The following is a 23,939-nucleotide window of genomic DNA, read 5'->3' on the forward strand; positions in this document are numbered from 1 at the left end:
ACTCCTGAAGGAGTCTTGTGGTACCGTAAAAGACTAACGAGGCTTATTGTGGGAGATAACCCTGCAGACTAAAACCCTCTTCATCAAAAAGGCGCTACTTCACGAAGCATTATATACAGCCACAAATCTGCTTCATATTTAAAAGGTGCCATTTCTAGCGGACATGTCAGGTTTAATAGTCAGCCTTGGTGGCTTCTGAAAACGTTTCTAAAGCACAGAGCAGAATTTGGACCAGAGAGAATGCCCTTGTCCTCAGAAGGGACAAAGTATGAAATCTTACCCATCCCCTGCCAGGATCCCCTCCCTCGTGCCCGCGGAGCCAGTTAGGAGCTCACTTGGCACAAGATCCCAGGGTTGCATGGGCTGCAAGTTCATGGGTCCAGGCTTCCCACCCCTTTCACTCCCAACGTACCTCCTGCTGTGGAGTCTGCTCTCCTGGCGCCTGTCCTCACCCTGCTCTGGGGAGGCTCCCCGTCCTCTCTCTGCTCCAGACTCTCTTCCGCAGGCTCCTTCCCTTCGGGGCGAGGGCTCAGTTCGCGCTGGACGAGGCTGTCGGTGAGCTCCTGGGGATCTTTGTTCCTGTAGGCCTTGCCATCTCCTGCCTGTGGACCAAGCGAAGTCCAAGAGCATCTCAGAACACCTCCTGCTCCAAACTCATGAAACTTGTATGCTTCCCTTTGCCACCCAACCCTAAAAAGCCACGAGACTCTATAGAGCAGCCTTGCTCAACCTGTGGGTCCCCAGATGCTGTTGAACTACAACTCCCATCACCCCTAGCTAACAAGGCCAGAGTTCAGGGATGATGGGAGTTGTAGTCCAACAATATCTGGGGACCCACAGGTTGAGAACCCGGAGACCCAGAGTTCAAATCGCCGCTCAGTCATGAAACTCACTGGGTGTCCATGGGCCCACTCACAGTCTCTCAGCCTCACCTACTTCACAGGGTTGTTGATAAAATGGGGAGGAAGAGAGCCACCTTGAATACAACCTTGAACTCCTTGGAGGAATGGTGGGATAAAATGAAATGAATAAATGTAGATGAACTCCATGCCTAAGGCAGAAACCTTAACCCTTCATCATCCAGAACTACATGCAGGCAGCTGAAATGGCAGCAACAATATGATTACAAGGTCCAAATGGAGATTCTCAGGCTGGGTTTGAGATGTTACCATTAGTATACAGAGCTTTTAACAGCTTGGGAGCATCTTATCTGGAGGGTTGGCTTAACCCACAGATGCCCCCTCAGCCACTTCCATCCAGAAAACTTCATTACGCATCTGTAAGGATCCAGTCTTCACTCTGGAACTCTGCCTGTTGATATTAGGCTGGTACCTTCCCTGTATTCTTTTCGGCACCTCCTAAAATCCTTTCTGCTTAGGCAACCCGGACGCCTAAAGTTGACGTGCAATTTAATCTGGAATGTAGCGGCTGATTTTGTTCACTTTGCTTTTTTACAAACTTGTGTTTGACCTTTATTTCCACCGACAATTTCAGTGCACTTTTTATCTTCTTCATAATCCTCTTGGAGGTTTTATTTGCAGCTAAGGAGTATGCAAAATCAGTTAACTAAAGTAATAATAATATTTTTATTATTATTTGTACCCTGGTTACCCCAGCCACTCTGGGTGGCTTTACAGCACATAAAAAAAATGTAAAACATTAGACATCAAAAATTTCCTGATACAGGGTTGTTGTTGTGTAAGCTGAACAGAATCAGCACTTGAAGCCTTTTCTCATAAGGGAGAGACACACAGATGAACTCACACACATAGGAACCAAGAGAGCTGCCTTATACTAAATCAGGCCATTGGGTTCATCAAGCTCAGTACTGTCCACACTGACTGGCAGGGGCTCTGCAGGGTTTCCAATGGGAATCTACCTGGAGACGATGGACTGAACATGGCACATTCTGCATGTGAAGCTCTACCACTGATCTATGGCCCAGTGCGCTGAGCTGAAGCCCCAGAGTCTCACGCTCCCTCTGCCATTGCTGTGGACTGACCTTGTTGCTGCTGCTGCTGCTGCTGCAGTGGCTGCAGGTCCTTCGCTTGCTCCTCTTCAGCCTGAGGTCGCCGCTCCCCTCGTGGCAGGAGCAGCAGCACTCCTTGGCACCCTCGGCCCACTCAGACTCCTGAAATCACACACAAGAGAAGAGGAGCAACCCTTAGCAGGACAGGCAGCAGGGAGAAGGAGCTCTCGAAAACAATGCTTCGCGCCAAGGGCTCCCCCAGCCTCACCTTGTCAATATTCTGCCCCCCAAGTTCCTTCCTCTTCTTATTTTTTGCAGTCGCGTGGATTTTGGGGGGATCCTCCTCCTCCTCCACATCTGGCAAGGACACCTCTTCAAATCCATCGAACTAGGAAAAGAAGCACAGGAGCCATTGTCAGGTAGCATGGTTGGGATGCAGGGAATCCCTGAAGCTTAAAATCCCACACACCCCACCGTTGCTATCGGAGCTCAGAGCCCCTTCTCTCTGCAACCCCAGAAAGCCGTGCAAAAAGCAGGTGCCCCCCTCTCCCAACCTGCCCAGGAAGGTCAAGGGATAACTCCACCTCATACTCTTTCTCTTCTGTCCAGTTGATTTCCTCAAAATCTCCCAGGCGGTTGGCCGACGGGCGCAAGTGGTCGAAGAAGACGGAGAACTCATCCTGGAGGTGGTCGTGCCCCTTCAGCAACTGCCACATCTGGGTCTTCAGCTGCACAGAGACATTCAAAGGAAACAAAATAAGGAGAGGGGCAACTGATACCTGAATTATAGGTGCCTTCCCCCCCATAACAAAATGGCCCACTGGGGTGGGGGGAAGCTTAGGATCCAGCCTACTGGCCAAACCCTGTTTGCCCACCCCTGTGTGGAACATTTGCAGCATTTGTCCAATGTCTTTTTTTCTTCAATCCCTTCTTATTTATTGGTTTGGAGCATTTGTACCCCACTCTTCAGCCTAAAGGGCTCCCAGAACAGCTTACACACAATCCAAACAAGGCAGCCCATACCTGCAGGCTTACAATACATAAAAAAAAAAAAAAACGACACACAAGGGAAAAGGGAAAATGAGGGCAGAGGAAAATCAACATCCAACCACGGCACTAATTTCAATGTACCGTATTTTTCGCTCTATAAGACGTACTTTTTCACTCCTAAAAAGTAAGGGGAAATGTGTGTGCGTCTTATGGAGCGAATGCAGGCTGCGCAGCTATCCCAGAAGCCAGAACAGCGAAAGGGATCACTGTGCAGCACTCCCTCTCGCTGTTCTAGCTTCTGGCTTAGCTGCGCACAGCCTCTTCAGGGCAGCGGGGAGCCTTCATCCAGCTGCCCTGAAGAGGCTGCGCAGCTATCCCAGAAACCTCTTCTATCCCTCTTCTGGCTTCCAGGATAGCCACACAAAGCCTCTTGAGTGCAGCAGGAGCGCTCCTGCCTCTTCGCTCAAGAGGCTTTGCATTGCTTTCTTGTCTTCCTCCTCTAAAAACTAGGTGTGTCTTATGGTCATGTGTGTCTTACAGAACGAAAAATACGGTAGGTATTTCCTTCGCGGTTAACCAGCTAGCACAGTTCAGGGGCAGGAGGAGCTTGGTGGAAATGGGCCTCCAGCGAATATGATGAAATGAGCCCTGCTACCTATTACTCCAGTTTAGAATGCCTTATGGACTGACTACCCCCAGCCAACACTTGAGGGGAAAGGTGGCCCAGTGGAGCTCTCCTCTCGCAGCAGAGCCGATGTCGTGAGCTCTGCTTCCATTAAGTCAGTCCTGGGGTTGTGAGAATCCTACACAATTCCTTCAGGACTTGCTGAGGAGGGTTTCCAAGGTGAAATATATGCCACTGGGTTAATACGGGTAACTTGCCCCACGTGAGGGTTCGGTTCTGGGGGTCCATGTGCATATGCAAAAACTTGTAAAGCTAGGGACTCTTGGAACCAGCCACCCTGTGAGGTGGAGGACTGCTTGCCCAGCTTTGAGGAGGAAGCAGGAGGGCTCTAGGACCCTGCCAGAGCCCCTGCGCCACCTTCCCAAAGCTAGGTAAGCATTCGATCGCAGCTTTGCATGGGTGGAGAGGAATAAATGAATGGAGAATGCGTTTCCTCAGCTCTCCCATTTATTCATTTTCTCCCCCCAGCCTCGCAAAGCTGCAATAACATAATCACATAAATTAAGCATAAGAGGAGAGTTACCTGTATATGAATGTTACATACAAGCCAAGAAACCAAAATTTGCAGCAATGTTATATTTCAGCCACAAGAAAAAGCCTGCAATTCCCAGATTTCACCAAAGCCAGAATTTGCTGAGGGGGCAGGCCACAAAGAGGACAAGCATATTTCCCATGAGCCCCCGTAAGTCTGCTTACCTCGATTATCTCCTGGGGCAGGCACTCTGCACAGCCCTGCAGCACTTTGATGATCTTCTGGTGGTGAGAAGGGTTTTCCGCAAAGCAGATCTCCAGTTGCCTAAGGAACTTCCTGCTCTTCTCAAAAGCCTGTTGCTCCTCAAACTGCCGCAAGGAAGAGAAACAATCTTCACTGTTCATGTGCCATCCTGACATCACTGGCACTGTCCAATCACCACCTGGGTTCTTTTTTTGGGGGGAGGAGCTCCAAAGTGAAATTCCCTACCTGGCCAGCAGGTGGCAAGCAACAGACAACAAACCCAGGTGCAGATCAGTGAAGCTGTACCACACAGAGAGGAGAGCTGATGCCAGCAGAATCAGGTACCTGCTGATGCCCCTTACCCCAGCAAAGAGCCCACTGGTCCTGCCCCTCCTCTTCAGAATTGCCACCTGCTTGCTTACCTGCCCTCTCGCTCGAACCCAGACAACAGTGCAAGCAACAGATGCCCCGGTCTGCTTGCTCAGAAGAAGTCAGAGCCTTCAGAATCTCAGCTTTTGTTAACAAGCAAAGTTTCTAGTCCCTATGGCTGAAAAGATGCACTGTACTTCTAGTTTTGTGGGCAAATACTGGGGGTGGAGGGGAATGTCAGAAACCAGAGGGGTGGGGAAGTAAGATTTCCAAGAGATCAGCAAGTGCCCAATGTTGCCCCTGACCCCCAATAAGCTAGACATCATAACCTCACATACAAAAACTAATTTGTAACAGGGCACAGAATTCAGGTGGGAAATCTGCCCCCTACAGTGCAGCCCTTGGTCATGTGAGAAGGCATCAGGGGGAAGCAGCTCCCAAGTGAGGCTGGGGTGGCATGCGAAGGGCAATCACACACCTTTTTAAAGACCACTTACGGCCCCAGTAACTTTGCAGTAGTAATAATTTTTTTATTTGTACCTCACCCACGTGACTGGGTTGTCCCAGCCACTCCAAGCAGCTTCCAACAGCAGCATAATAAAACATCAAACATTAAAACCTTCCATATACAGGAAGTTTGAAACTTTTTCTTTTATTTGCTGTTTTCCCTTTGATATAGTTGGAAGAATGTATTGTTGATTCATATACAATACTGCCTTTGATAGGAACTCCCTAAGTGTGTGCTGTGAGTCCTTCGCTTCCCCTGCCGAGTGAAGCCGCATGCCATTTGGCGGAGAGCGCTGACTTCTTCCATTGAAAATCTGGACTTAAAAGAATAATCCGTGAGTAATTGGAACTACTTAAATTCGGAGCGAGCGGGGGAGGTACAAAAAGGAAGTCAGCCTCCCCCCTGTTGTAGAGGAGCTAAAGCAAAGGACCTGACAACTAAGATCGAGTGCAACCTTTTTTTTTGATAAAGTTATTAATTTCGCGATGGAAAACTATAAGCTGGGCTGGAGGAGAAAAGTGGAATGTGAATTAAAATACAACCCCCCCCCCCCCGGAAACCCCGGGAGCGATCCGTGAGAGCGCCTGGAGAGGAGAAATAGAGGTTTTGACAGCTGTCAAAGGAGCTGCCAAAACTGAAGAACAAAAAGAGAACTTTGTTACGAGGACTTTGCTGGTTACATTTGTTATAAATTGGATATAAACTGTTTAAAACAAGGAATAATAAGTTACTTTGACTGGTGGGTGTGATCGGGAATGAAACTGAGTTACTATAATCCCTCTAGAGGAGCTGTGGGTTATTACAAGTATTGCTGGCATGGAATTTGAATCAGATTTTTTATCTCCTGGGAAACTGCAGAAATGGAACACTATTTTGTCTACAGAGGTCTACACACTAAAGGAGACAATAGATTTATCTATTGAAGAATGGAAGGGACTTGACGTAATGTTTTGTTCCTGAATAACAAAGCCTCTGTAGAGGAATTACAAGCTTTTTGGAATTAGAACATTTGTGCAGGAGAGCAGGGGGAAAAAAAAAAAGAGGAGAAGAGAGAACAACAAGAATAACAAGAACTGGACAAAGTTGGAAGATAGACCCCTTCCAAGATTGGACATTCGAAATTAAAGATGATTAAAAGACGGCAAAGCCTATTAAAAAGACGGCAAAGCGGACTGGTGAAGGATTATGGCTTAGATGTGGGAGCTCCAGGAGACAGTAGACATTGACGGACATTGGGAACGCAACCGGGAAAGGGGGGAGGGAAATTTGGAATCCAAAGGGTGTTAAATTACATTTTATTCATTTTCTATTTTTTTATGTTAATCTGTATTTTATATTAAAGAGGGGAACTCGTGGAAGGGAACAGGTCGATTTTAGGGGACGGGAAAATATTTTTTAAATTGGGTTAATGATAATAATTTTAAAACTTGGGGTAAGAATTTGCTGAATCTATTTGAAAGAACTGGAATATAAGAGGGGGTGGGGAGGGGAAGTCCTGGAAAGATGATATTGAAAATAAGGCCTTAAATTTGGATGCTTTTCTTTTTTGTTATATTTGAAAATCTTTAATAAATATTAATAAAAAAAAAAAGGAACTCCCTAAGTGTGGAGGCCCACTTCACATATCTACCACCTGAAGGCCCACCATTGCTTAGATGCTTTCTAAAAGCTGCATAGTTATTTATCTCCTTAATAATAATTATTATTTATATTACATAAAATAATAATAATTTATATTTAATATTATATATATAATATAATATTATTATATAATTATATATAATGATAATAAATAATTTATATCCTGCCCTTCCCGGTTTAAAAACCAGGCTCAGGGCGGCTAACAGCAAATATAAAACACTGATCAAAATATGACTTAAAACCAGCATAAAATACAACATAAAATGCAGCATCAATATCAATAAAATTCAAAAATCCAGGGGTCATTGGAGGGGGGGGACAAACAAACCCCAGTCAGTAGACATCAAATGATCACCAGGGCTAACTGGCCAAGTTGGTCCTACTAGGGCCAGCAAGGAGACCAGGGAAGAATTTAAATGTGGGGTCCCAGAAAGTGTTTCTTCATAGAAGAGGAAAGGGGGAAAGGGAATAGAGGATAAGGAAATAGAGGATCCTTGGGAGGGTGTTCCACATGGAGGGTGCCACTACCAAGAAGGCCCTCTGCCTGGTTTCCTGTAACCTCACTTCTTGCAGTGAGGGAACCGCCAGAAGGCCCTCAGAGCTGGGCCTCAGTGTCCGGGCTGAACGATGGGAGGGAAATGCTCCTTCAGATATACAGGGCTGAGGCCGTTTAGGGCTTTAAAGGTCAAGTCAAAAGGTGGGGTTGCCGATTCAAGGCAGCAGCACCGAGTGAGACATCCTTGAACTCCCGACCCCCAGCTGCCCCAGCACATCTACATACCAGCCCGCACTCCAGGGCCTGCTCAGGCAGGAGGAAAGCAGCAAAGTCAGTGAGCAACTGCGGCCACTCCCTTAGCAGGTTCCGCAGTCCCGCGTAGAGGTCGACGGCCGTCTGTTTCTGGGCGTTGCTCTCGAATTCGTAGATGATGTGCAGGAACTCCTCGTACTTGCCGGGGACGTTCCGCAAGGCCTCGCGCACCTGCGGAGGAAGACGCCGGCGTTAGGTCAGACGGAGCGCGGGGAGAAACGTCGCTCGTGCGCAGAGCAAACCCCAAATCCCAAAGCAACTACACAAGCCCACAGGTCGGCAGGCTTCATTGCAGAGCTAGGCATCCGCCGCTCCCAAAGAAGGCAGCGAAGGCCACCGAATGGATGGCTTTAGAAGAGGAATGGGGCAAATTTGTGGAGGAGCATAGAGCTACCAATGGCTGCCAGCCCTGATGGCTACAGTTTTCCTTCAGTGCCGGAGACAGTATGCGTCTCTCGCTGGGAAACCCACATTTGGAGAAGCAAGAGGCGCCATCAAGGATGTGGTCTAGCCAGGAGAAAGCACTTGAAGGAAGGTGCAATGAGCTATGAAGAGGTTTGGCCTGGGAAGAGTCCCGAGGGCCAGATAAGAGAGCTATCGGGGGCCACATCTGGTCTCCAGGCCTGAGGCTCCCCGGTCTACAGGACCTAAGCGGTCTCTGGTTTGGTGAACATCTGGAACTCTTTCCCGATTTAAGGTCGCTTGCAACTCTACATCCCGACTTAGCAGTTGGTGAGGAGGCTCCTTACCCTACTCAGGTAAGCCTGGGCAAAGGCCAAGTCCTTCTGCTCCCGCAAGGGGTCCCTCTCCAGAATGTCTTCGTCATAGAGTAGCAGTAGCTTGGAGGTGTCTTTGCTGGCACGAGCCCGGCCTCTCTTCGCTCGCGCTCGGTGGGAGCCACGGCTTTTGCCCGGTGCTTTGGCGCTCTCTCCTGGAAAAACACAGAAAGCGATCCGACCGCAGTCCGTGGAAGAGGCTGCGTGCCCCACTTTTCCAGGGTTGCCAGAGCTTTTCCAGGGTTGCCACCTTCTGCGTGGCAGATCTCGCATCAAGCACACGAGGGGGGGGGGAGAGACCAGGTGACCCTCCAGGCTACGGCCCCCTCCCATGGCAGGAAGAAGCAGGACAAAAAGGAGCAAATGCATCTTAATGTGCAAAGTGAATGAACGGGAGCAAAACCTGGGTCATACTGTCTTGTGAGATTTTGATTTTAATATTGTGCTTTAATGCTGTAACCTGCTCTGAGACCTTAGGATGCAAGGCAGAATAATGATACTGATAACAGCAACTATTACTACTACTACTATTATTATTATTATTATTATCATCATCATCATTATTATTGGAATCCCTCAGTCCTGATTCCCTCTAAGATCCAGGCAGATGGACAAGGGGTATTTATTTATGACTCTTTATTTTTCTCTCTCTCTCTCTCTCTCTCTCTCCCTCTCTCTCTCTCTCTCTCACACACACACACACTCTTTTCAACATGGCCATTGTTCAATGGTAGAGCATCTTCTTTGCATGCAGAACATTCCCAGGATCGGTCCCCAATGGCATCCCCAATGACTATCTGCCTGAAACCCTGGAGAGCCGCTGCCAGTCAGTGTAGACAACACTGAGCTAGATGGACCAAGGGTTTGCCTTGGCAGAAGCCAACCTGCTCTGTTCCTACGTGTCCCAAAGAGACGGGGCCAAGTCCTCTCCCCAATTCCGCCACCTGCAACTCACCTGGGACGTCCCTGCTGGGCTCCACCTCCGGGGCAGCGCAAGTGAGGGCGAGAGACTCTGCCGGCCCGTCTCTGGGGTCTGCAACCTCGTCGGCCATTTCGTCCTCTTTCTGCAAGCTTTCCAAGTTCTCCCCTTCCCCTTCCTCTTCCTCTTCTTCCTCCTCCTCCTCCGGCTCAGAGTTCTCCTCCTGGGAATTCTCCTCCTCGGATTCGCCCTCCTGGCTCAGGCGCCTCTCAGAGGCCAGCCACGTCAACTTCTCCATCGTCTCCTGAAGCGCACAAGGACCAAAGCATCTTGTCAGCTCTCCGACATAATTCCTGCCTCACCTGTGGCAGAAGCAGCGTGGTCCATTCTAGCTATGAAGCTGGAACTCAGCTGGGGCAGGCAGTGACTCCTAGCAAAGAAGAAGCTTGCCAGGCGGCTAGAGGCAGCTCCTTACTGGCCCACCAGCTTCAGCCTGCTCTTAGCCAGCCCCTACCTCCTTACTTACAGCCAATCTAGGGGGAGGCACTGGCTGTCAGCCTCCTCCCCTTAGCGCTGCCCTTGTAGAATTCAGCTAGGAGGAAGGGAACAAAACTAGTATCAGTCAGCTCCGCCTGTCACTGGCGCCACCTACTGTTGGGCTCCCAGCCTTCCACCCCACCGGCCACCACTAGAGGATACCTCCACCCATCCATTGGCCCTGCTCTGTCTCCGATTGCCTCTAGCGCCACCTACTGTTGGGCTCCCTTCCTTCTGCCCTGCCACCCCAATGTGAGACTCACCACTCAGACTACTCTGCAAAACCCACGCAAGAATAGGATGGCACACGTATCTTCATTTTATTTTCTATCATTTCCTAATTGCTTCCCACAGAACACCCCAAATCCATTTGACAATAAAACAACACATACAGAGAGAAATAATTTCAAATTCTACATTCATTGCCCCTCCTGCTTTTGCATGTGCTCCACCCACCAATGACCTGTGGCCCTCAAAAGGCTGCCCAGAAGAGAATGACCAGAGATTCACTGAAGACTGGATTAAATTTACAGAATATATGCAAAAATTATGTGATGATCAGATAACGTTTGTATGCTTTCAGAAAGTTCTGTGAAAATGTAAGGTAGAAATATTGTTTTAAAAATAAGGTAGAAAATAAAATATTATTGTAGTGCAATATTAAACTAAAAAATGTGGAAGAAGTAAATAAAATGGAGGATTATCAGACATGCTGAGGGAAGTAAAAAAAGAGAATGTTGGTGATAAATAAGATGTTTTGTACTGTATAATTTTATACTGGAAAATTCATAAATATATATATATAATAAAAAAAAGAGAGAGAGAATGCGGCCCTTGAGCTGAAAAGGGTTCCCTACCCCTGTTCTAATGGTTTGGGGCAAGAGAAAGGAAGGGAAAGGAACAGTGAAATGTATATCCCACAACCATAAGAACTAGAAGCTTGGTACATTCATGCGTACTTCTGCTTAAAGGTAAAGGTAAAGGTACCCCTGCCCGTACGGGCCAGTCTTGACAGACTCTGGGGTTGTGCGCCCATCTCACTTAAGAGGCCAGGGGCCAGCGCTGTCCGGAGACACTTCCGGGTCACGTGGCCAGCGTGACAAAGCTGCCTCTGGCAAGCCAGAGCCGCACACGGAAACGCCGTTTACCTTCCCGCTGGTAAGCGGTCCCTATTTATCTACTTGCACCCGGAGGTGCTTTCGAACTGCTAGGTTGGCAGGCGCTGGGACCGAGCAGCGGGAGCGCACCCCGCCACAGGGATTCGAACCGCCGACCTTTCAATCGGCAAGTCCTAGGCGCTGAGGCTTTAACCCACAGCGCCACCTGCGTCCCTCCGTACCTCTGCTTATTTCACACAAATATTAGAAAAATGAAAATCTAGAATCAAGATACACTGAAATCCACATCACACAGCAGATTCTATGCTTCTCCATAGGTGGAATAGGGCATCCGAGCAGAGGCCATACCCCGTCCACTCGCTCTCGCAGGAAACCCCATGGAATGGAAAGCAGGCCTGGGGCCATTTTCCCTTCTCTTGAGCCCTGGTGCCTCCACAGAAAACATGCCTCTCCCCACCCCCTTCCCCCACAGTTGTTTTTGTGTTGTCCCCCCCCCCCCTTGGACAAAACAGCTCTACCTGCAGCTCTGGTACGGAGAGGACCGACTCCTCCGAGGCAGACGACATTTCCTCATCTTCCTCATCTTGAGTGAAATCATCAAAGTCCTCTTCCTCCTCCTCCTCCGGCCCCTCTTTCTCGCCTGCCGACGCCTCCTGCCTGGCGGGAATCCCCCCAACGGCACGGCCGCCTGCGGTGGACAGATCCTTCTCCAAGGCAGCGCCGGAATCAGACCCTCCGGCGGCAGAGCTGCAGGCTTTCTCGGGACAACCGCTGCTGCTGTTTTCCGCTGCACCGGCTGCACTCTGCAGGCCGTCGCCTTGGCCTCTCTCCTCGTTCTGGCCGGAGCCCGGCTTGCCATGCGCTTCCTTCTGCTCAGTGGCGCCCTCCGGTGTCGGCTCCACATCCAGCTCCTGCCCCAGTTCCAACACCAGCTCCTCTCTGACCGGGCTGCCGGCGGAGCTCAGCTCTTCCGGAACGGGGGAAGCCACTGGAGGGAGGTCTCTGGGTTTCTCTGTTTCAACCTTCACGGTCTCCCCCGTCTCGGGCAAAGAGGAGAAGAGCCCTGGGGTCCCCAGATCAGCAGGCTTCCCTTCGCTCGGTTCCCCAAACCCTTTGACAGGAGTCTCTCCTTGGACCCCAAGGTCAGGATCAGACGACCACCGGCCGCTGTCTTCACTGGCAGAGACCAACGGTGACGTCTCTCGCGGCTCCGGGGATGCGATTCTGCCGGCAGGCGGGCTCACGAACACGGAATCCTTGGCGGACGTGGGGACAGGGGAGCCGGTGGCATTTGACGTCACCACCAGCGACGGTGCCGGAGGGGTTGCTAGCGGCTGGCTCAGCGGGCATGGGAAAGGGTTGGGGTTGACCAGCAAGGTGGTGATGGGGATGGGCTGAGAAGCGCTGCCTGCGGCGCTCGAGGCCAACGGGTGCAGGACGTTGCAGCCGTTGGCGATGCCGACCACTTTCACAGCACCGGCCGGCACAGTGAAGATGACCGGGGCTGGGTGCAGGAGGGGAGAGGGTTTGAACAGGGGGGCAGCTTTGGGGCTCTTCTTCTTTTGGTAGCCCCGGGGGGCGCTGGGCTTCCGAACCCTCGTCGCAGGCAGCGCCGGCGGGATCATCTTAGTCTGGAAGGCGACCGGCATGGAGGAGACCAAGTTCTGGGACAGAGCGGCAGCCAAGCAGGCCCTGGAGCCGGACTGGGGCGGAGCGGAGAGCACCCCCTGGAGGTCAAAGCTGGCACTGCTCCCTGTGGCCGGCAGAAGGCTCAAGTGCTGAATTCCCCCTGGCAAGGGCTGCACCAGCGGAGCAGGCTGAATCAGGCGGGGGACGCGCCCGGGAGGCTTGCTGGGAGGGGCTTCCGGCTGAGGCTGCCGGGCGCCCACCTTCAGGTAGTGGTTGGTGCCGGCGGGGAGCAGGCAAAGGCCTGGACGGACAGGGAGGGGCTTGGCGGCGGCCTGTCTCTGCCGCCTCCAGGCCTTACGGCAGATGCGGCTGGTGAGGGGCCTCAGGATCAGCTGCAAACCCTCGGGCATGCGCAGGGGGTATTTCTCATCTCTCGCAGTCTCCGCAGGATTCCTCCCCGCTTTACCCAGGTCAGGATCAGAGCCGGGGAAGCTGGACACAGCTCCAGCGCTTTGCTCCAGTGCCTCCTGGATGAATGGCAAGCTGGCCTGGAGGAAGAAACAACAGGAAAGGGGCAGGGAAGGGGAAAGAGCCAAATCAGAATTACCGTATTTTTCGCTCTATAGGACGCACCGGACCATAGGAGGGGGAGAACAGGGAAAAAAATTCTCCGCCTCTCTGCGCAGCGCCCCTTCAGCAAAGCGGCAGGAGAAATGGAGCCCCTTCCATTTCTCCTCCCACTTCGCTGAAGGGGCGCTGCGCAGAGAGGGAAAACTGTGCAGCGCCTCTCCAGCGAAGCAATGCCTGGAGAGCAAGAGGGATCAGTGCACACTGACCCCTCTCACTCTCCAGGCTTCAGGCGGCTATCCGCAAGCCTTCGGAGCGCAGCGGGAACTCCTGCTGTGTTCTGAAGGTTTGCGGATAGCTGCCTGAAACCCCCGGAGTGCAGTGGGAGTTCGTGCTGTGCTCCGGAGGCTTCAGCGAAAGCAATGCGAAGCCTCCAGAGCACGGGGGGAGCTCTCCCTCTGTGCTTCAGAGGCTTCGCGTTGCTATTGCTGAAGCCAAGGAGCCTGCATTCGCTCCATAGGACGCACACACATTTCCCCTTCATTTTTGGAGGGGAAAAGGTGTGTCCTACAGAGCAAAAAATACAGTATGCTTAAAGCAGAGAGATTAGCGAGGTTATGGAGGAGGGCTTTTCTGAACCTCAAGAGCAGGTGAGGGATTACAAAAAGCTGCCTTACTCCAAGTCAGACCACTGGGCCCACGTAGCTCAGCTCTATTACTGTGGTCTTCACCACTTCTTGTGGCAGTGAGTTCCAAGGGGTGAATTATGCATTGTCGGGCCCCAGGTCTCATCCTGAGCCCAGCCTATTAGTATATACAGGGAAGTATACGTCTACACTGATTATCAGCGGCTCTCCAGGACTTTTGGCATGGACACGTTTCCCAGCCTTACGTGGAGACGCTGGGGATTGAATCTCAGACTGTCTGCAAAATGATCAAGGGTCTGGAAACCAGGCCTTAGGAGGAACGGTTGAGGGAGCTGGGTGTGTTTAGCCTGGGAAAGAGGAGACAGAGAGGAAGTAGGATAGCCTTCTTCAAATATCTTAAAGGCTGCTCCATGGAAGAGTGAGCAAGCTTGTTTACTTCTGCTCTGGAGGGTAGGATTCCAACCAATGGCTTCAAGTTACAAGAAAGGAGATTCCAACGAAAAAGCAGAAATAATTTTCTGATGGCAAGAGCTGTGAAAGAGACTGGCTTGGAAGGTGGTGGAATCTCCTTCCTTGGGGATTTTTAAGCAGAGTTTGGATGGCCATCTGTCTTGTATTATCTAGTTGAGATTCCTGCATTGGACTAGATGACACTCGGGTCCCTTTCAACTCTACAGTTCCGTGATTCTATATATGCAATGCATGTGCTTGGCCACTGAGCTACGGTCCTTCCCCTGGAAATAAAGTAAGCTTCCAGTCCTCATGGTGCTGGATAAAAGGCAGGCTTGAACAGGAACATAAGGAAAATAACTTACACCAAATCAAACCATTGCTCCATTTGGCGTGGAACTGTCCTTACGTGGACCGGCAAAGAATATGGAGGGTCTGAGCCAAGAAAGCGGTCAGGACTGAAAGTTATGTGCTCAATCCCTTCAGAAGCCGCCTTATACTGTGTCTTATCCAGTACTGTCTTCACCATCGCTCAGGGATGGGGAAGCTGTTTCCTTCCAAATGCTAGGGGACTTCAACTCCCATCCATCCCCGGCAGTGTTGCCAATAGTGAGGGATGATGGGAGGTAGAGCCCAGCAACCTCTAGAGGGCCACAGCTTCCCCATCTTTGGTTGACACTGATTGTCTTTCCCAGCCCATACTCAGAGAGGGGCTGAACGTAGGACTTAGAATAAGAGAATCTTAAGAGTTGGAAGGGACCCCAAGGGTCATCTAGTCCAACCCCCTGCAATGCGGGAATCTCAGCCAAAGCATCCAAAACACCTAACGACTTCCTGATGCTCTACCACTGGGCTTCGTCCCTGACCTCAAAGGAGGAAATACCTTCAACCAGAAGGGCAAACGATGCTCCTCTTGCTCCACAGGGGGTTTCCATTCCCCAGGCTGGATCTCGTCACAAAGCTTTGGCAGGCTAGGCAATTGCTTCGTCGTCTTATAGTGCTGAGAATCGAAGAGAGAGAGAGAAACAAGTCAAGTTCTGGACTCCCTGCACCAGCATGGCTCTCTCCTGGGGTGAAGAACCTGTTAGGCCCTCCAGGTGGTGCTGGACTCCAGCTCCCATCAGCCCCAGCCAGCATGGCCAAAGGGTCAGGGACCATGGAAGTCCAGCAACACCTGGAGGGCTGCAGGCTCCCCACCCCCGTCTTACGCCAATCATATTCCAACCTATCAGGGATCACATATTCAATGCACCTACAGAGCTGTGAAGCAAGGATAGGGAGTCCATGCCATTCGGATGTTGCTGGACTCCATCAGTCCTAGTCAACGGTCAGAGATGATGGGAGTTGTAGTCCAGCAATATCTGGAGGGCCGCAGCCTTTACTTCCACTGGGGCAGGGTGCAAAGGAAAGGAAGGAGTTCAGCTCTAACAATAATTATTCATTCATTCATTCCCTGCCCATCTGGCTGGGCTTCCCCGGCCACTCTGGGCGGCTTCCAACAAAATATTAAAATACAATAATGTATTTTCCCAAACTACACCTGTTTTAGGACTACAATTCCCATCATCCCTGACCACTGGTCCTGCTAGCTAGGGGTGATGGGAGTTGTAGTCCAAAAACAGCTGTAGAGACCCAAGTTTGAGAAAAACCCTGGGCTAGCCTTCCCTGCCCCCCTGGCTCCATCTGTGCCTACTCCTTGATAGCCCAAGTAAGGATGGGGCCGAGCACTCATACCCGCACCCCAGCCCTTTCAGCTTAAGCTGAGAGAGTAAACCACCTGGCGCCCCACTCACTTTGATGATGTTGTCGGGGACCCGGTTCATATTGAGGTTCTTGATCCGCACTGTCAGCTGGCGGGCTGTCTTGGTCATTAGGAGGTACCTGCTGATCAGAGGTTTGGGGAACTCCGTCCCTTCGAAATGCTTCAGCCCCAAGGCTAACAAACTGGCGGGGATGGGGGAGAGAAGACAGAGGGGAAAGCCAGTCAGGACGAGTGTTGAACCACCTGACTCTAGATGGGGGTTGCAGCTCCCATCACCCCTGGCTGGGAGTTTCGGGAGTCCCAAGAACATATGAAGACCACGCTGGTGGCAGAGCCTGGAATAAAGGTGGATCTTCCGATTCCTAGGTCTTCCCTCCCTCCAAGCTGCCACAACCACTCGCCCCAAGGGTTGCATACACGGATCGAAGCACCTACTTGTCTTCCCCTTTTGTGAAGATAATCTTGTCCCGGGGCAACTTGGCCTTTAAGGAGCAGGTGGGCAGCAACTCTGGGTACATGAAGACCCTCCGTGTGGCCAAAATCCATGCAACCTGCTTTGGCAGGCAAACAAAGTCGCTCACTGTAGGAAGAACCATCAGGAAGGAAGGAGCAAGAGGGGAGGGGAGGGGAGAGGAGGGGAGAGGAGGGGAGGGGAGGGGAGGGGAGAGGCAGCAATCAGAAGGATGAGCTGAAGATACACAGTGCCACTTGCTGAAGTCAAGCCCCACCCAAGGGACCATCTTCAGTGTTAGAAACTCAAATATAAAAGCAAGGTGCCGAATGTCTCCTTAAACCAAGGTCACAGACGCCAAAAGAGAATGTCTAGTTGCCACCTTAAGACAAGACAGCTCTAAAGTCTCATTTTTCAAATGATGCACTGAATGTGCTTGAAAACCAGTTAAACATCTATTAGAAACAAGTATTGTTTTTAAAAAAATCAAAATGCAATTAAAATAAAGTTAACCTAAAAACGAATTAAAACACCTATCAGCTTCTGTATGTCTGGACTGCCTAAACAAACGTGTTTCTTAGCAGGCACCGGAAATAGTGAAGGCGCATGCCTTTATGTCAATCGGCAGGGAGTTCCAAAGTATGAACCTGTGAGACCAGGGTTCAAATCCCCACTCAGTCATGAAGCTCGCTGGGGGACCTTGGGCCAAGCGCCATCTCTCGGCCTAACCCCCCTCACAGGGTTGTTGTGACGGTAAAACACCATGAGCTCCTTAGAGGAAAGGCGAGACCTAAATGCCTCAAATAGACAATTAAATGTTGACTCCAGAAGCTCTGCACAAGGGACCCTGTTACATACCGTTCTTCTTAACCGCTTTGCGGGGGCTCCATTCAATCTTAACGTGCGAGTCAAAGTCCTTGATGAGCTGCAAGGCATCCTTCAAATTGCACGGCTGAAACGTGGTCTGGAATTTGGGCCCCAAGGGCTGGCGGAGGATGGCGGAGCTCTGAGCGAAAGTATCCAGCTCGGTCTGTGGAACAAGAAGAGAAGAAGGAAGAAACGGCAGGGAACCAGGGGTGAAGGGGCGCAATGGCTTCTCAGCCCAGGGCCAGACCAAGACATTTTGCCGCCTGAGGCAAACCAGAAAATGACGCCCCCTGCCTGCCATGCCTTACTCCTACAGAGGGTTTTATGCCCCGCAGAGGACCTTAAGGTCCACAAATGACAACACTTTGGAGGTCCCAAGTCGCAAGGTGGTTAGATTGGTCTCAACTAGGGCCAGGGCCTTTTCAGTACTGGCCCCGACTTGGTGGAACGCTCTGTCACAAGAGACTAGGGCCCCGCGAGACTTGACATCTTTCCGCAGGGCCTGCAAGACAGAGCTGTTCCGCCTGGCCTTTGGTCTGGACTCAGTCTGACCCTTATGTTTCCCTCCCCTTATGGTTTTGATCTATGGGCTACTTTTAAAATGAGGCTGCATTTTAAACTGTATTTTAGCCCGTATTTTAAATTGGTTTTTTTTTTTTTCCCTATTATGTTTTTATTGTAATTTTACTGGTGTTAGCCGCCCTGAGCCCGACTCTGGCCGGAGAGGGCGGGGTATAAATAAATTATTATTATTATTATTATTATTATTATTATTATTATTATTATTATTATTTGCCTTCACTGAGGCTGCTTCCAAGCTGCAGGGATGGACAGGGTGCATTTTGTTTTATGTTTTTTTGTTTTGTTTTGTTTTTTTTGTTATTAACTTTCTTTTACTTGTTTCAGCGACCTACTCACACCTCCCTTTTTTTGTATTCCACTTCGATTAATTGTTTCAGCAAATCCTTTCCATCTTCCTTTTTTTTAAAAAGATATTTATTAGAATTTCCAAATTAATACAAAAAACAAGAGAAAACAAAAATGCACAAAAAGTAACAAAAGTACAAAGATACAAAATTGAAAAAAGAAAAAAAGAAAACAGTTAAAACAAATATAATTTCTATTACTTATTTCCATTAACTTGTTTCCCAGACCTCCTCTCACCTCCCCCTTTTGTATTCCAGTTCAAATTCTAAACTCAGCAAATCCTTATCAGCTCTAGACATTTTGCTGCCTGAGACGAAGGACAAGGAGGCACCCTCCTCCCACGAAGCCTAGACAGAAGCCAGCTAGACTGGTAGCTGAATGTTACTTCAATACAGGTGAAAGGACTGCATCTTTCACCGCACTCAAGGGGCGAGTGCAGGGCACCCATAGTGTTCGCTTCCCCCACACACACATACCTCAGCATCTGCTGCCTGACTGCTTCATTATAAGGCCAGCCCTCTCTCATCCTAAACCTTATTAGCGCTTGCATGGTGGAGATACCAGGAAATCAAAGCTGAGACGAACAAAATGGGGTAGAGAAAACCTTTGCGGCTGCGGTTGCCCCACAAACCCAAAACACTTCAAACTACCATCTCAGTCAGATTGCCTTTTATTATATCTGAGCTGCATGCTGCAAAGTACTTTAGATTCATCCAAAGCCCAGTGGGATACTAGACCACCAGTTAGCCTTCAGGTTTAAAAGAAACAAAATTAAAACCTAAGCCGCTAGTCCTTATGGCCAACTCTGGTGGTGGATGGCGGAGAGCAGCAGTCTGGGAGAGGGCATTCTCTGTGGAAGCCCCTAAGCTGTGGAAACCCAGCCCCATTGAAGTGCAAAAGGCACCTCTGGTTTAGTAACACTCTGGCTATTCTGCAACACAAGCCCCAAACCCAACCAGAACAATGCACAGATGAGAGAAGGCATGGCCTCAGTCCTACATGCGGCAGCAGGAAGGTCTGCCGGTGTGAAGCTGAGCCAAACTCCTTACCAGAAAGAGCCGTGTGGTGCTGGCCTCCGAGCTCAGGCTGGGGTTGCAGCTGCTGAGAAGGTAGGCCTGGGTCAAGAGCTGCACGTGCTGCGAGCAGAGGGAAAAGAATCAGAGCTGAAGAGTTAGAAGGGCCCCCGAGAATCCAACCCACTGCAGGAATCCGAGTTGCTGCCCACCAGAAATGGGTGCTATAGCCACAGGTCAGGAGGCCAGCGACCTCTGCAGACACACACAAACCCCATCTGGATTTTGGGGCAAGCACTGCAGACACCCTGCCCCACCCTGTTCCCCAGGGTCAGCCTCCCACAATAGAAGTAGTGCATGCAGACACAAGCTCCGCTTTCCCAAAGGATCCAGGTAGAGGTCAGACCCAGTGGAAGCAATCTGAGCCTTGGAAAGCACATTGAGCTGAAAGAGGAAGTGGGAAAGAGTGCCACTCCTTCACACTTCCGCCTTCAGTTCTATGACCCTCTTGGAAAGGATGGAACCTCCTCACCATCTCACGACCAAGGGGACAGTGGGGGACGGGAGGTGGACTTTCCCTCCCCATCCCTTTTTCTTCATGGGCCATGACTTTTTAGACCAGTGCTTCCCAAAACATGGGTCTCCAGCTGCTTTTGGACTACAATTCCCATCATCCCTGAATGTTGGGTCCTGCTAGCTAGGGATGATGGGAGTTGAAGTCCAAAAACAACTGGAGACCCAAGTTTGGGAAACACTGGGGTTTTTTAAGACTGGGAGGTCAAGGGCTGCGGCACAACAGGAACTGATTTTAGCAAGCCACTCCAAGGACGGGATATGAATGTAAAATAAATAAGAGAGAGAAATCAGCACAAAAGCAGAGAACAAACGGGAGACAGCATCTGGCTTGGTGCAGTTTTCCCTTCCAAACAATACCTGTTGCATCTGCTGCTGCAGCCTCTTCTTCTGCCCGGCATCCAGCACCAGGGTTTGGACTGGCTTCTCGCGGAGCTTCAGCCTCTCCACTTCCTGGGGCAGCTTGGCGGCCGACTTCTTCATGCGCAGCTGCTCCAGCTGCTCCTTGACCGTCCGGTGCTGCTCGTTCAGCAAGTTAGCCAGGGGCTCCTCAAACCTGCACAGGGTCAAAGGATGGCTTGCCTTGAGAAAGCTGCAGGCGCTCTGAAGACCCAGGTAAGTATTCTACCAATCTCAGCTTCGGTCACCGGGTTGCGGTGGCTCAGCATCCACTGTCAGAGGCAATCGTGCTTCTGAACATGGGTTGCTGGAAACCGCAGGAGAGGAGAATCCTGTTTGTGGACTTGGCTGGACTAGGCTGTTCTTACCCAAATCAGGGTCACGTTTGCTCACAAAAATCAGAAGAGCCTGGCTGCTGGCTCAGGCCAATGACCTGCCTAGTCCAGCATCCTGCTTCTCACACTGGCCAATCAGATTCCTCCAAGGAGCTCAGAGGCATGGCATGAATGCAAGAACCCTCCCTCACTCTTACTCATAAGAACGTCAGAGGAACCCTGTTGGATCAGCCCGAAAAGCAGTGGCATGCAGTGAATTTTTTTCTGTAGGGGAACATTTAGGGCCAGAGGCACCAGCTGGCGAGAGCAACTGGGGGGCGGGGGACATTGCACACATGAGCATCACACCTCCCTAAGCTGGATAGACACTTCCTGGGTTTGGGAAAAGGAGGCCAGGAGAACATTTAAGGGCTAGCCTAGTCCCCCTAGTTCACTGACCGCACACCACTTGGGCAAAAGGCCCATCTAGTCCAGCACTCCATTCACACAGTGGCCAAAGAAATGCCCACAAGCCCAACCAAACCCATCACACTCTCCACAAATGAGTCCCAGCAACTAGCGTTCAGAGGTGTACAGCCTCTGAGGCAGAACACAGCCACTGTGGCTAGTAGTCACTGCTAGCTTTATCCTCTTTTCACGCCATCCAAGTTGGTGGCTGCTGCTGCCTCCTGAGGGGGGGAACTCCATAGCTATTCACAGTGTTAAGAGGTCCTTCGCTTCGTCTGTCCTAAATCATCCAGCACTCAGGTTCCCCAGACAGTCCCAAGTCCCCGGAAGAATCAGGCAAGAGCCATCAAAGCTTGCTTCTAAGGGATGCAGCACAGGCCCAGGGGAAGAAGACAAAGTGGGACACGGCACAGAGCCCTTGTGCAGTAGGTTACTCTCATCTTCTCCACGTTGCAGATGAAAGGTGGAGGTGGGTGAGGCTGAGAGAAAGCAGCTTGTCAAAGGCAACATGAAACAGGGACCTGCAAGCTACCACGTGCCTCTCACATGCTCTACAGTGGTACCTCGGGTTACATACGCTTCAGGTTACACACTCCGCTAACCCAGAAATAGTGCTTCAGGTTAAGAACTTTGCTTCAGGATAGGATCAGAAATCGTGCTCCGGTGGCGCGGCGGCAGCGGGAGGCCCCATTACCTAAAGTGGTGCTTTAGGTTAAGAACAGTTTCAGGTTAAGAACGGACCTCCAGAACGAATTAAGTACTTAACCGGAAGTACCACACAGGAGCAAGAGGCAGCTTAGGAAGTTCAAAGGACAGGCCCATAAGGAGATGCCTTGCACCAAGTCAGTCCACAAGGACTGGCAGAGGCTCTAGCATGGGGAGATGCCATTTCCCCAAATCAGGATAATGTCTGATGCAGGAGAAGCAAGGAGCCTCTTCCTTTCTTCCACACACACATTCCCGCTCTCGTTTTCAGACTTGTAGCTGGGCAGAGCTGGTCTTGCCGCCCCCTTCCAGTACTGCTCAACCTAGAAGGGATGGCGGAGGCCCAGCGGTTCCTTTGCCTCCCTTCCCAAACAGAGTCAGCTTTCCTTTGAGCCAACCTGCCCCATAGACAAAGAGGCTTGCCCACGGCCACCTTGGTGGAGATGCACACCGGGCCCCATTTGCAAAATGAAGGGGGAGAAGTGGGCGGCTGCAGCAGCTCCTTCCCACTCCTCTCCCTGGGCTGAGAAGCAACCAAGAAGGTGAACTGCGTGGCAGAATCCTGACCAGCCCTCCACCGCCTTCCCGCAAACCACTACACACAGCCAACCACTTCTCCTGTTCCTGAAAAGTTCATTCAAGTCAATTATCGGTCAACTGATTTTTATCCCACATTTCCTCCCTGTTTTTCAGGATGTGTCCAGCTAAGTCAGGGATGGAGAATCTCAGGCCTGGGGTGCTGAAAGTGGCTCTGTCTGGTCCTCAGAAATCTTCGCAGCCCCCTGGTCCATCTTCCTACTGTCAACACTGACTGGCAGCAGCTCTCCAGCGATTCAGGAAGGGGGCCTCCCCTCTCCTACCTGGAGATGCCTGGGAGTGAACCTGGGACCTTCTGCATGCAAAGTGAAGGCTCTCTCCCTGAGCTATTGGCCTTTCCCCTAACAGAGGGGGAACAAAATGGCTTGGGGCAGGGCGAGAACGGCCCATCCTACCTGAGCACCTGCGGAGTGTTAAAATTTGGCCGGGCCTCCGCAGCACTGTCCTCGTCCTCTGGCCCTTCATCCTCTACGTTGGAGAAGCCCATCTCATCCTGAAACTGAAGCAGAAACACACAGGCCCAGTCAGTGGCACAGCCAGGGGCAGAAAGGGCTTGGAGAAATCAACCAAGACTCAGGATGAACAGCCTCAGCTGGCACAGAAGGGCACCCACCACCAGAGCGCCACTGAAAATTCAGCCCATCTTCCTTGGATTTAAGAGGTAATCGACTTGCGCAGCAATTACGTTTTGTGGAGTCGCGCATAAATTGCATATAGAATCATAGAGTTGGAAGAGACCACAAGGGCCATCGAGTCCAACCCCCTGCCAAGCAGGAAACACCATCAGAGCACTCCTGACATATGGTTGTCAAGCCTCTGCTTAAAGACCTCCAAAGAAGGAGACTCCACCACACTCCTTGGCAGCAAATTCCACTGTCAAACAGCTCTTACTGTCAGGAAGTTCTTCCTAATGTTTAGGTGGAATCTTCTTTCTTGTAGTTTGGATCCATTGCTCCGTGTCCGCTTCTCTGGAGCAGCAGAAAACAACCTTTCTCCCTCCTCTATGTGACATCCTTTTATATATTTGAACATGGCTATCATATCACCCCTTAACCTCCTCTTCTCCAGACTAAACATGCCCAGCTCCCTTAGCCGTTCCTCATAAGGCATCGTTTCCAGGCCTTTGACCATTTTGGTTGCCCTCTTCTGGACACGTTCCAGTTTGTCAGTGTCCTTCTTGAACTGTGGTGCCCAGAACTGGACACAGTACTCCAGGTGAGGTCTGACCAGAGCAGAATACAGTGGCACTATTACTTCCCTTGATCTAGATGCTATACTCCTATTGATGCAGCCCAGAATTGCATTGGCTTTTTTAGCTGCCGCGTCACACTGTGGCTCATGTCAAGTTTGTGGTCAACCAAGACTCCTAGATCCTTTTCACACGTACTGCTCTCAAGCCAGGTGTCACAATCAAAACCACCCCAGTCGTCCATGCACAACCATCCCTACCTTTCCAAAGCCGGTGCTCCAAGCAGGCCTTGCCCTCAATGCAAGGTGGAGAGCTTTTAAGCTTTCTGCTTTGCTCACTGGGCTCT

At 50.8% G+C, this 23,939-nt stretch overlaps 1 protein-coding gene across 3 annotated transcripts in view; it reads right to left on the reverse strand.

Moving 5' to 3' along the window:
* GON4L (gon-4 like) overlaps positions 1 to 23,939 on the reverse strand; it is a 42,448-nt gene that overhangs the window by 3,131 nt on the left and 15,378 nt on the right. For 2 of the 3 annotated variants that reach the window (XM_079957882.1, XM_079957880.1), the window contains exons 14-29: positions 22,800 to 22,903; positions 20,282 to 20,477; positions 19,385 to 19,471; positions 17,400 to 17,571; positions 16,526 to 16,670; positions 16,122 to 16,272; positions 15,212 to 15,328; positions 11,554 to 13,212; positions 9,417 to 9,684; positions 8,435 to 8,616; positions 7,659 to 7,856; positions 4,341 to 4,484; positions 2,554 to 2,697; positions 2,238 to 2,357; positions 2,003 to 2,131; positions 413 to 602 (exon numbers count right to left, since the gene is read on the reverse strand). In XM_079957882.1, coding sequence (XP_079814008.1) covers positions 413 to 602; positions 2,003 to 2,131; positions 2,238 to 2,357; positions 2,554 to 2,697; positions 4,341 to 4,484; positions 7,659 to 7,856; positions 8,435 to 8,616; positions 9,417 to 9,684; positions 11,554 to 13,212; positions 15,212 to 15,328; positions 16,122 to 16,272; positions 16,526 to 16,670; positions 17,400 to 17,571; positions 19,385 to 19,471; positions 20,282 to 20,477; positions 22,800 to 22,903 — 4,006 coding nt within the window. Of the gene's footprint in view, positions 1 to 412; positions 603 to 1,998; positions 2,132 to 2,237; positions 2,358 to 2,553; positions 2,698 to 4,340; positions 4,485 to 7,658; positions 7,857 to 8,434; positions 8,617 to 9,416; positions 9,685 to 11,553; positions 13,213 to 15,211; positions 15,329 to 16,121; positions 16,273 to 16,525; positions 16,671 to 17,399; positions 17,572 to 19,384; positions 19,472 to 20,281; positions 20,478 to 22,799; positions 22,904 to 23,939 lie in introns of all 3 variants that reach the window. The other variant, XM_079957881.1, reaches the window with a different exon arrangement.

The sequence above is a fragment of the Podarcis cretensis genome, assembly GCF_951804945.1.
Source record: "Podarcis cretensis genome assembly, chromosome: 16".
NCBI classification, from domain to species: domain Eukaryota; kingdom Metazoa; phylum Chordata; class Lepidosauria; order Squamata; family Lacertidae; genus Podarcis; species Podarcis cretensis.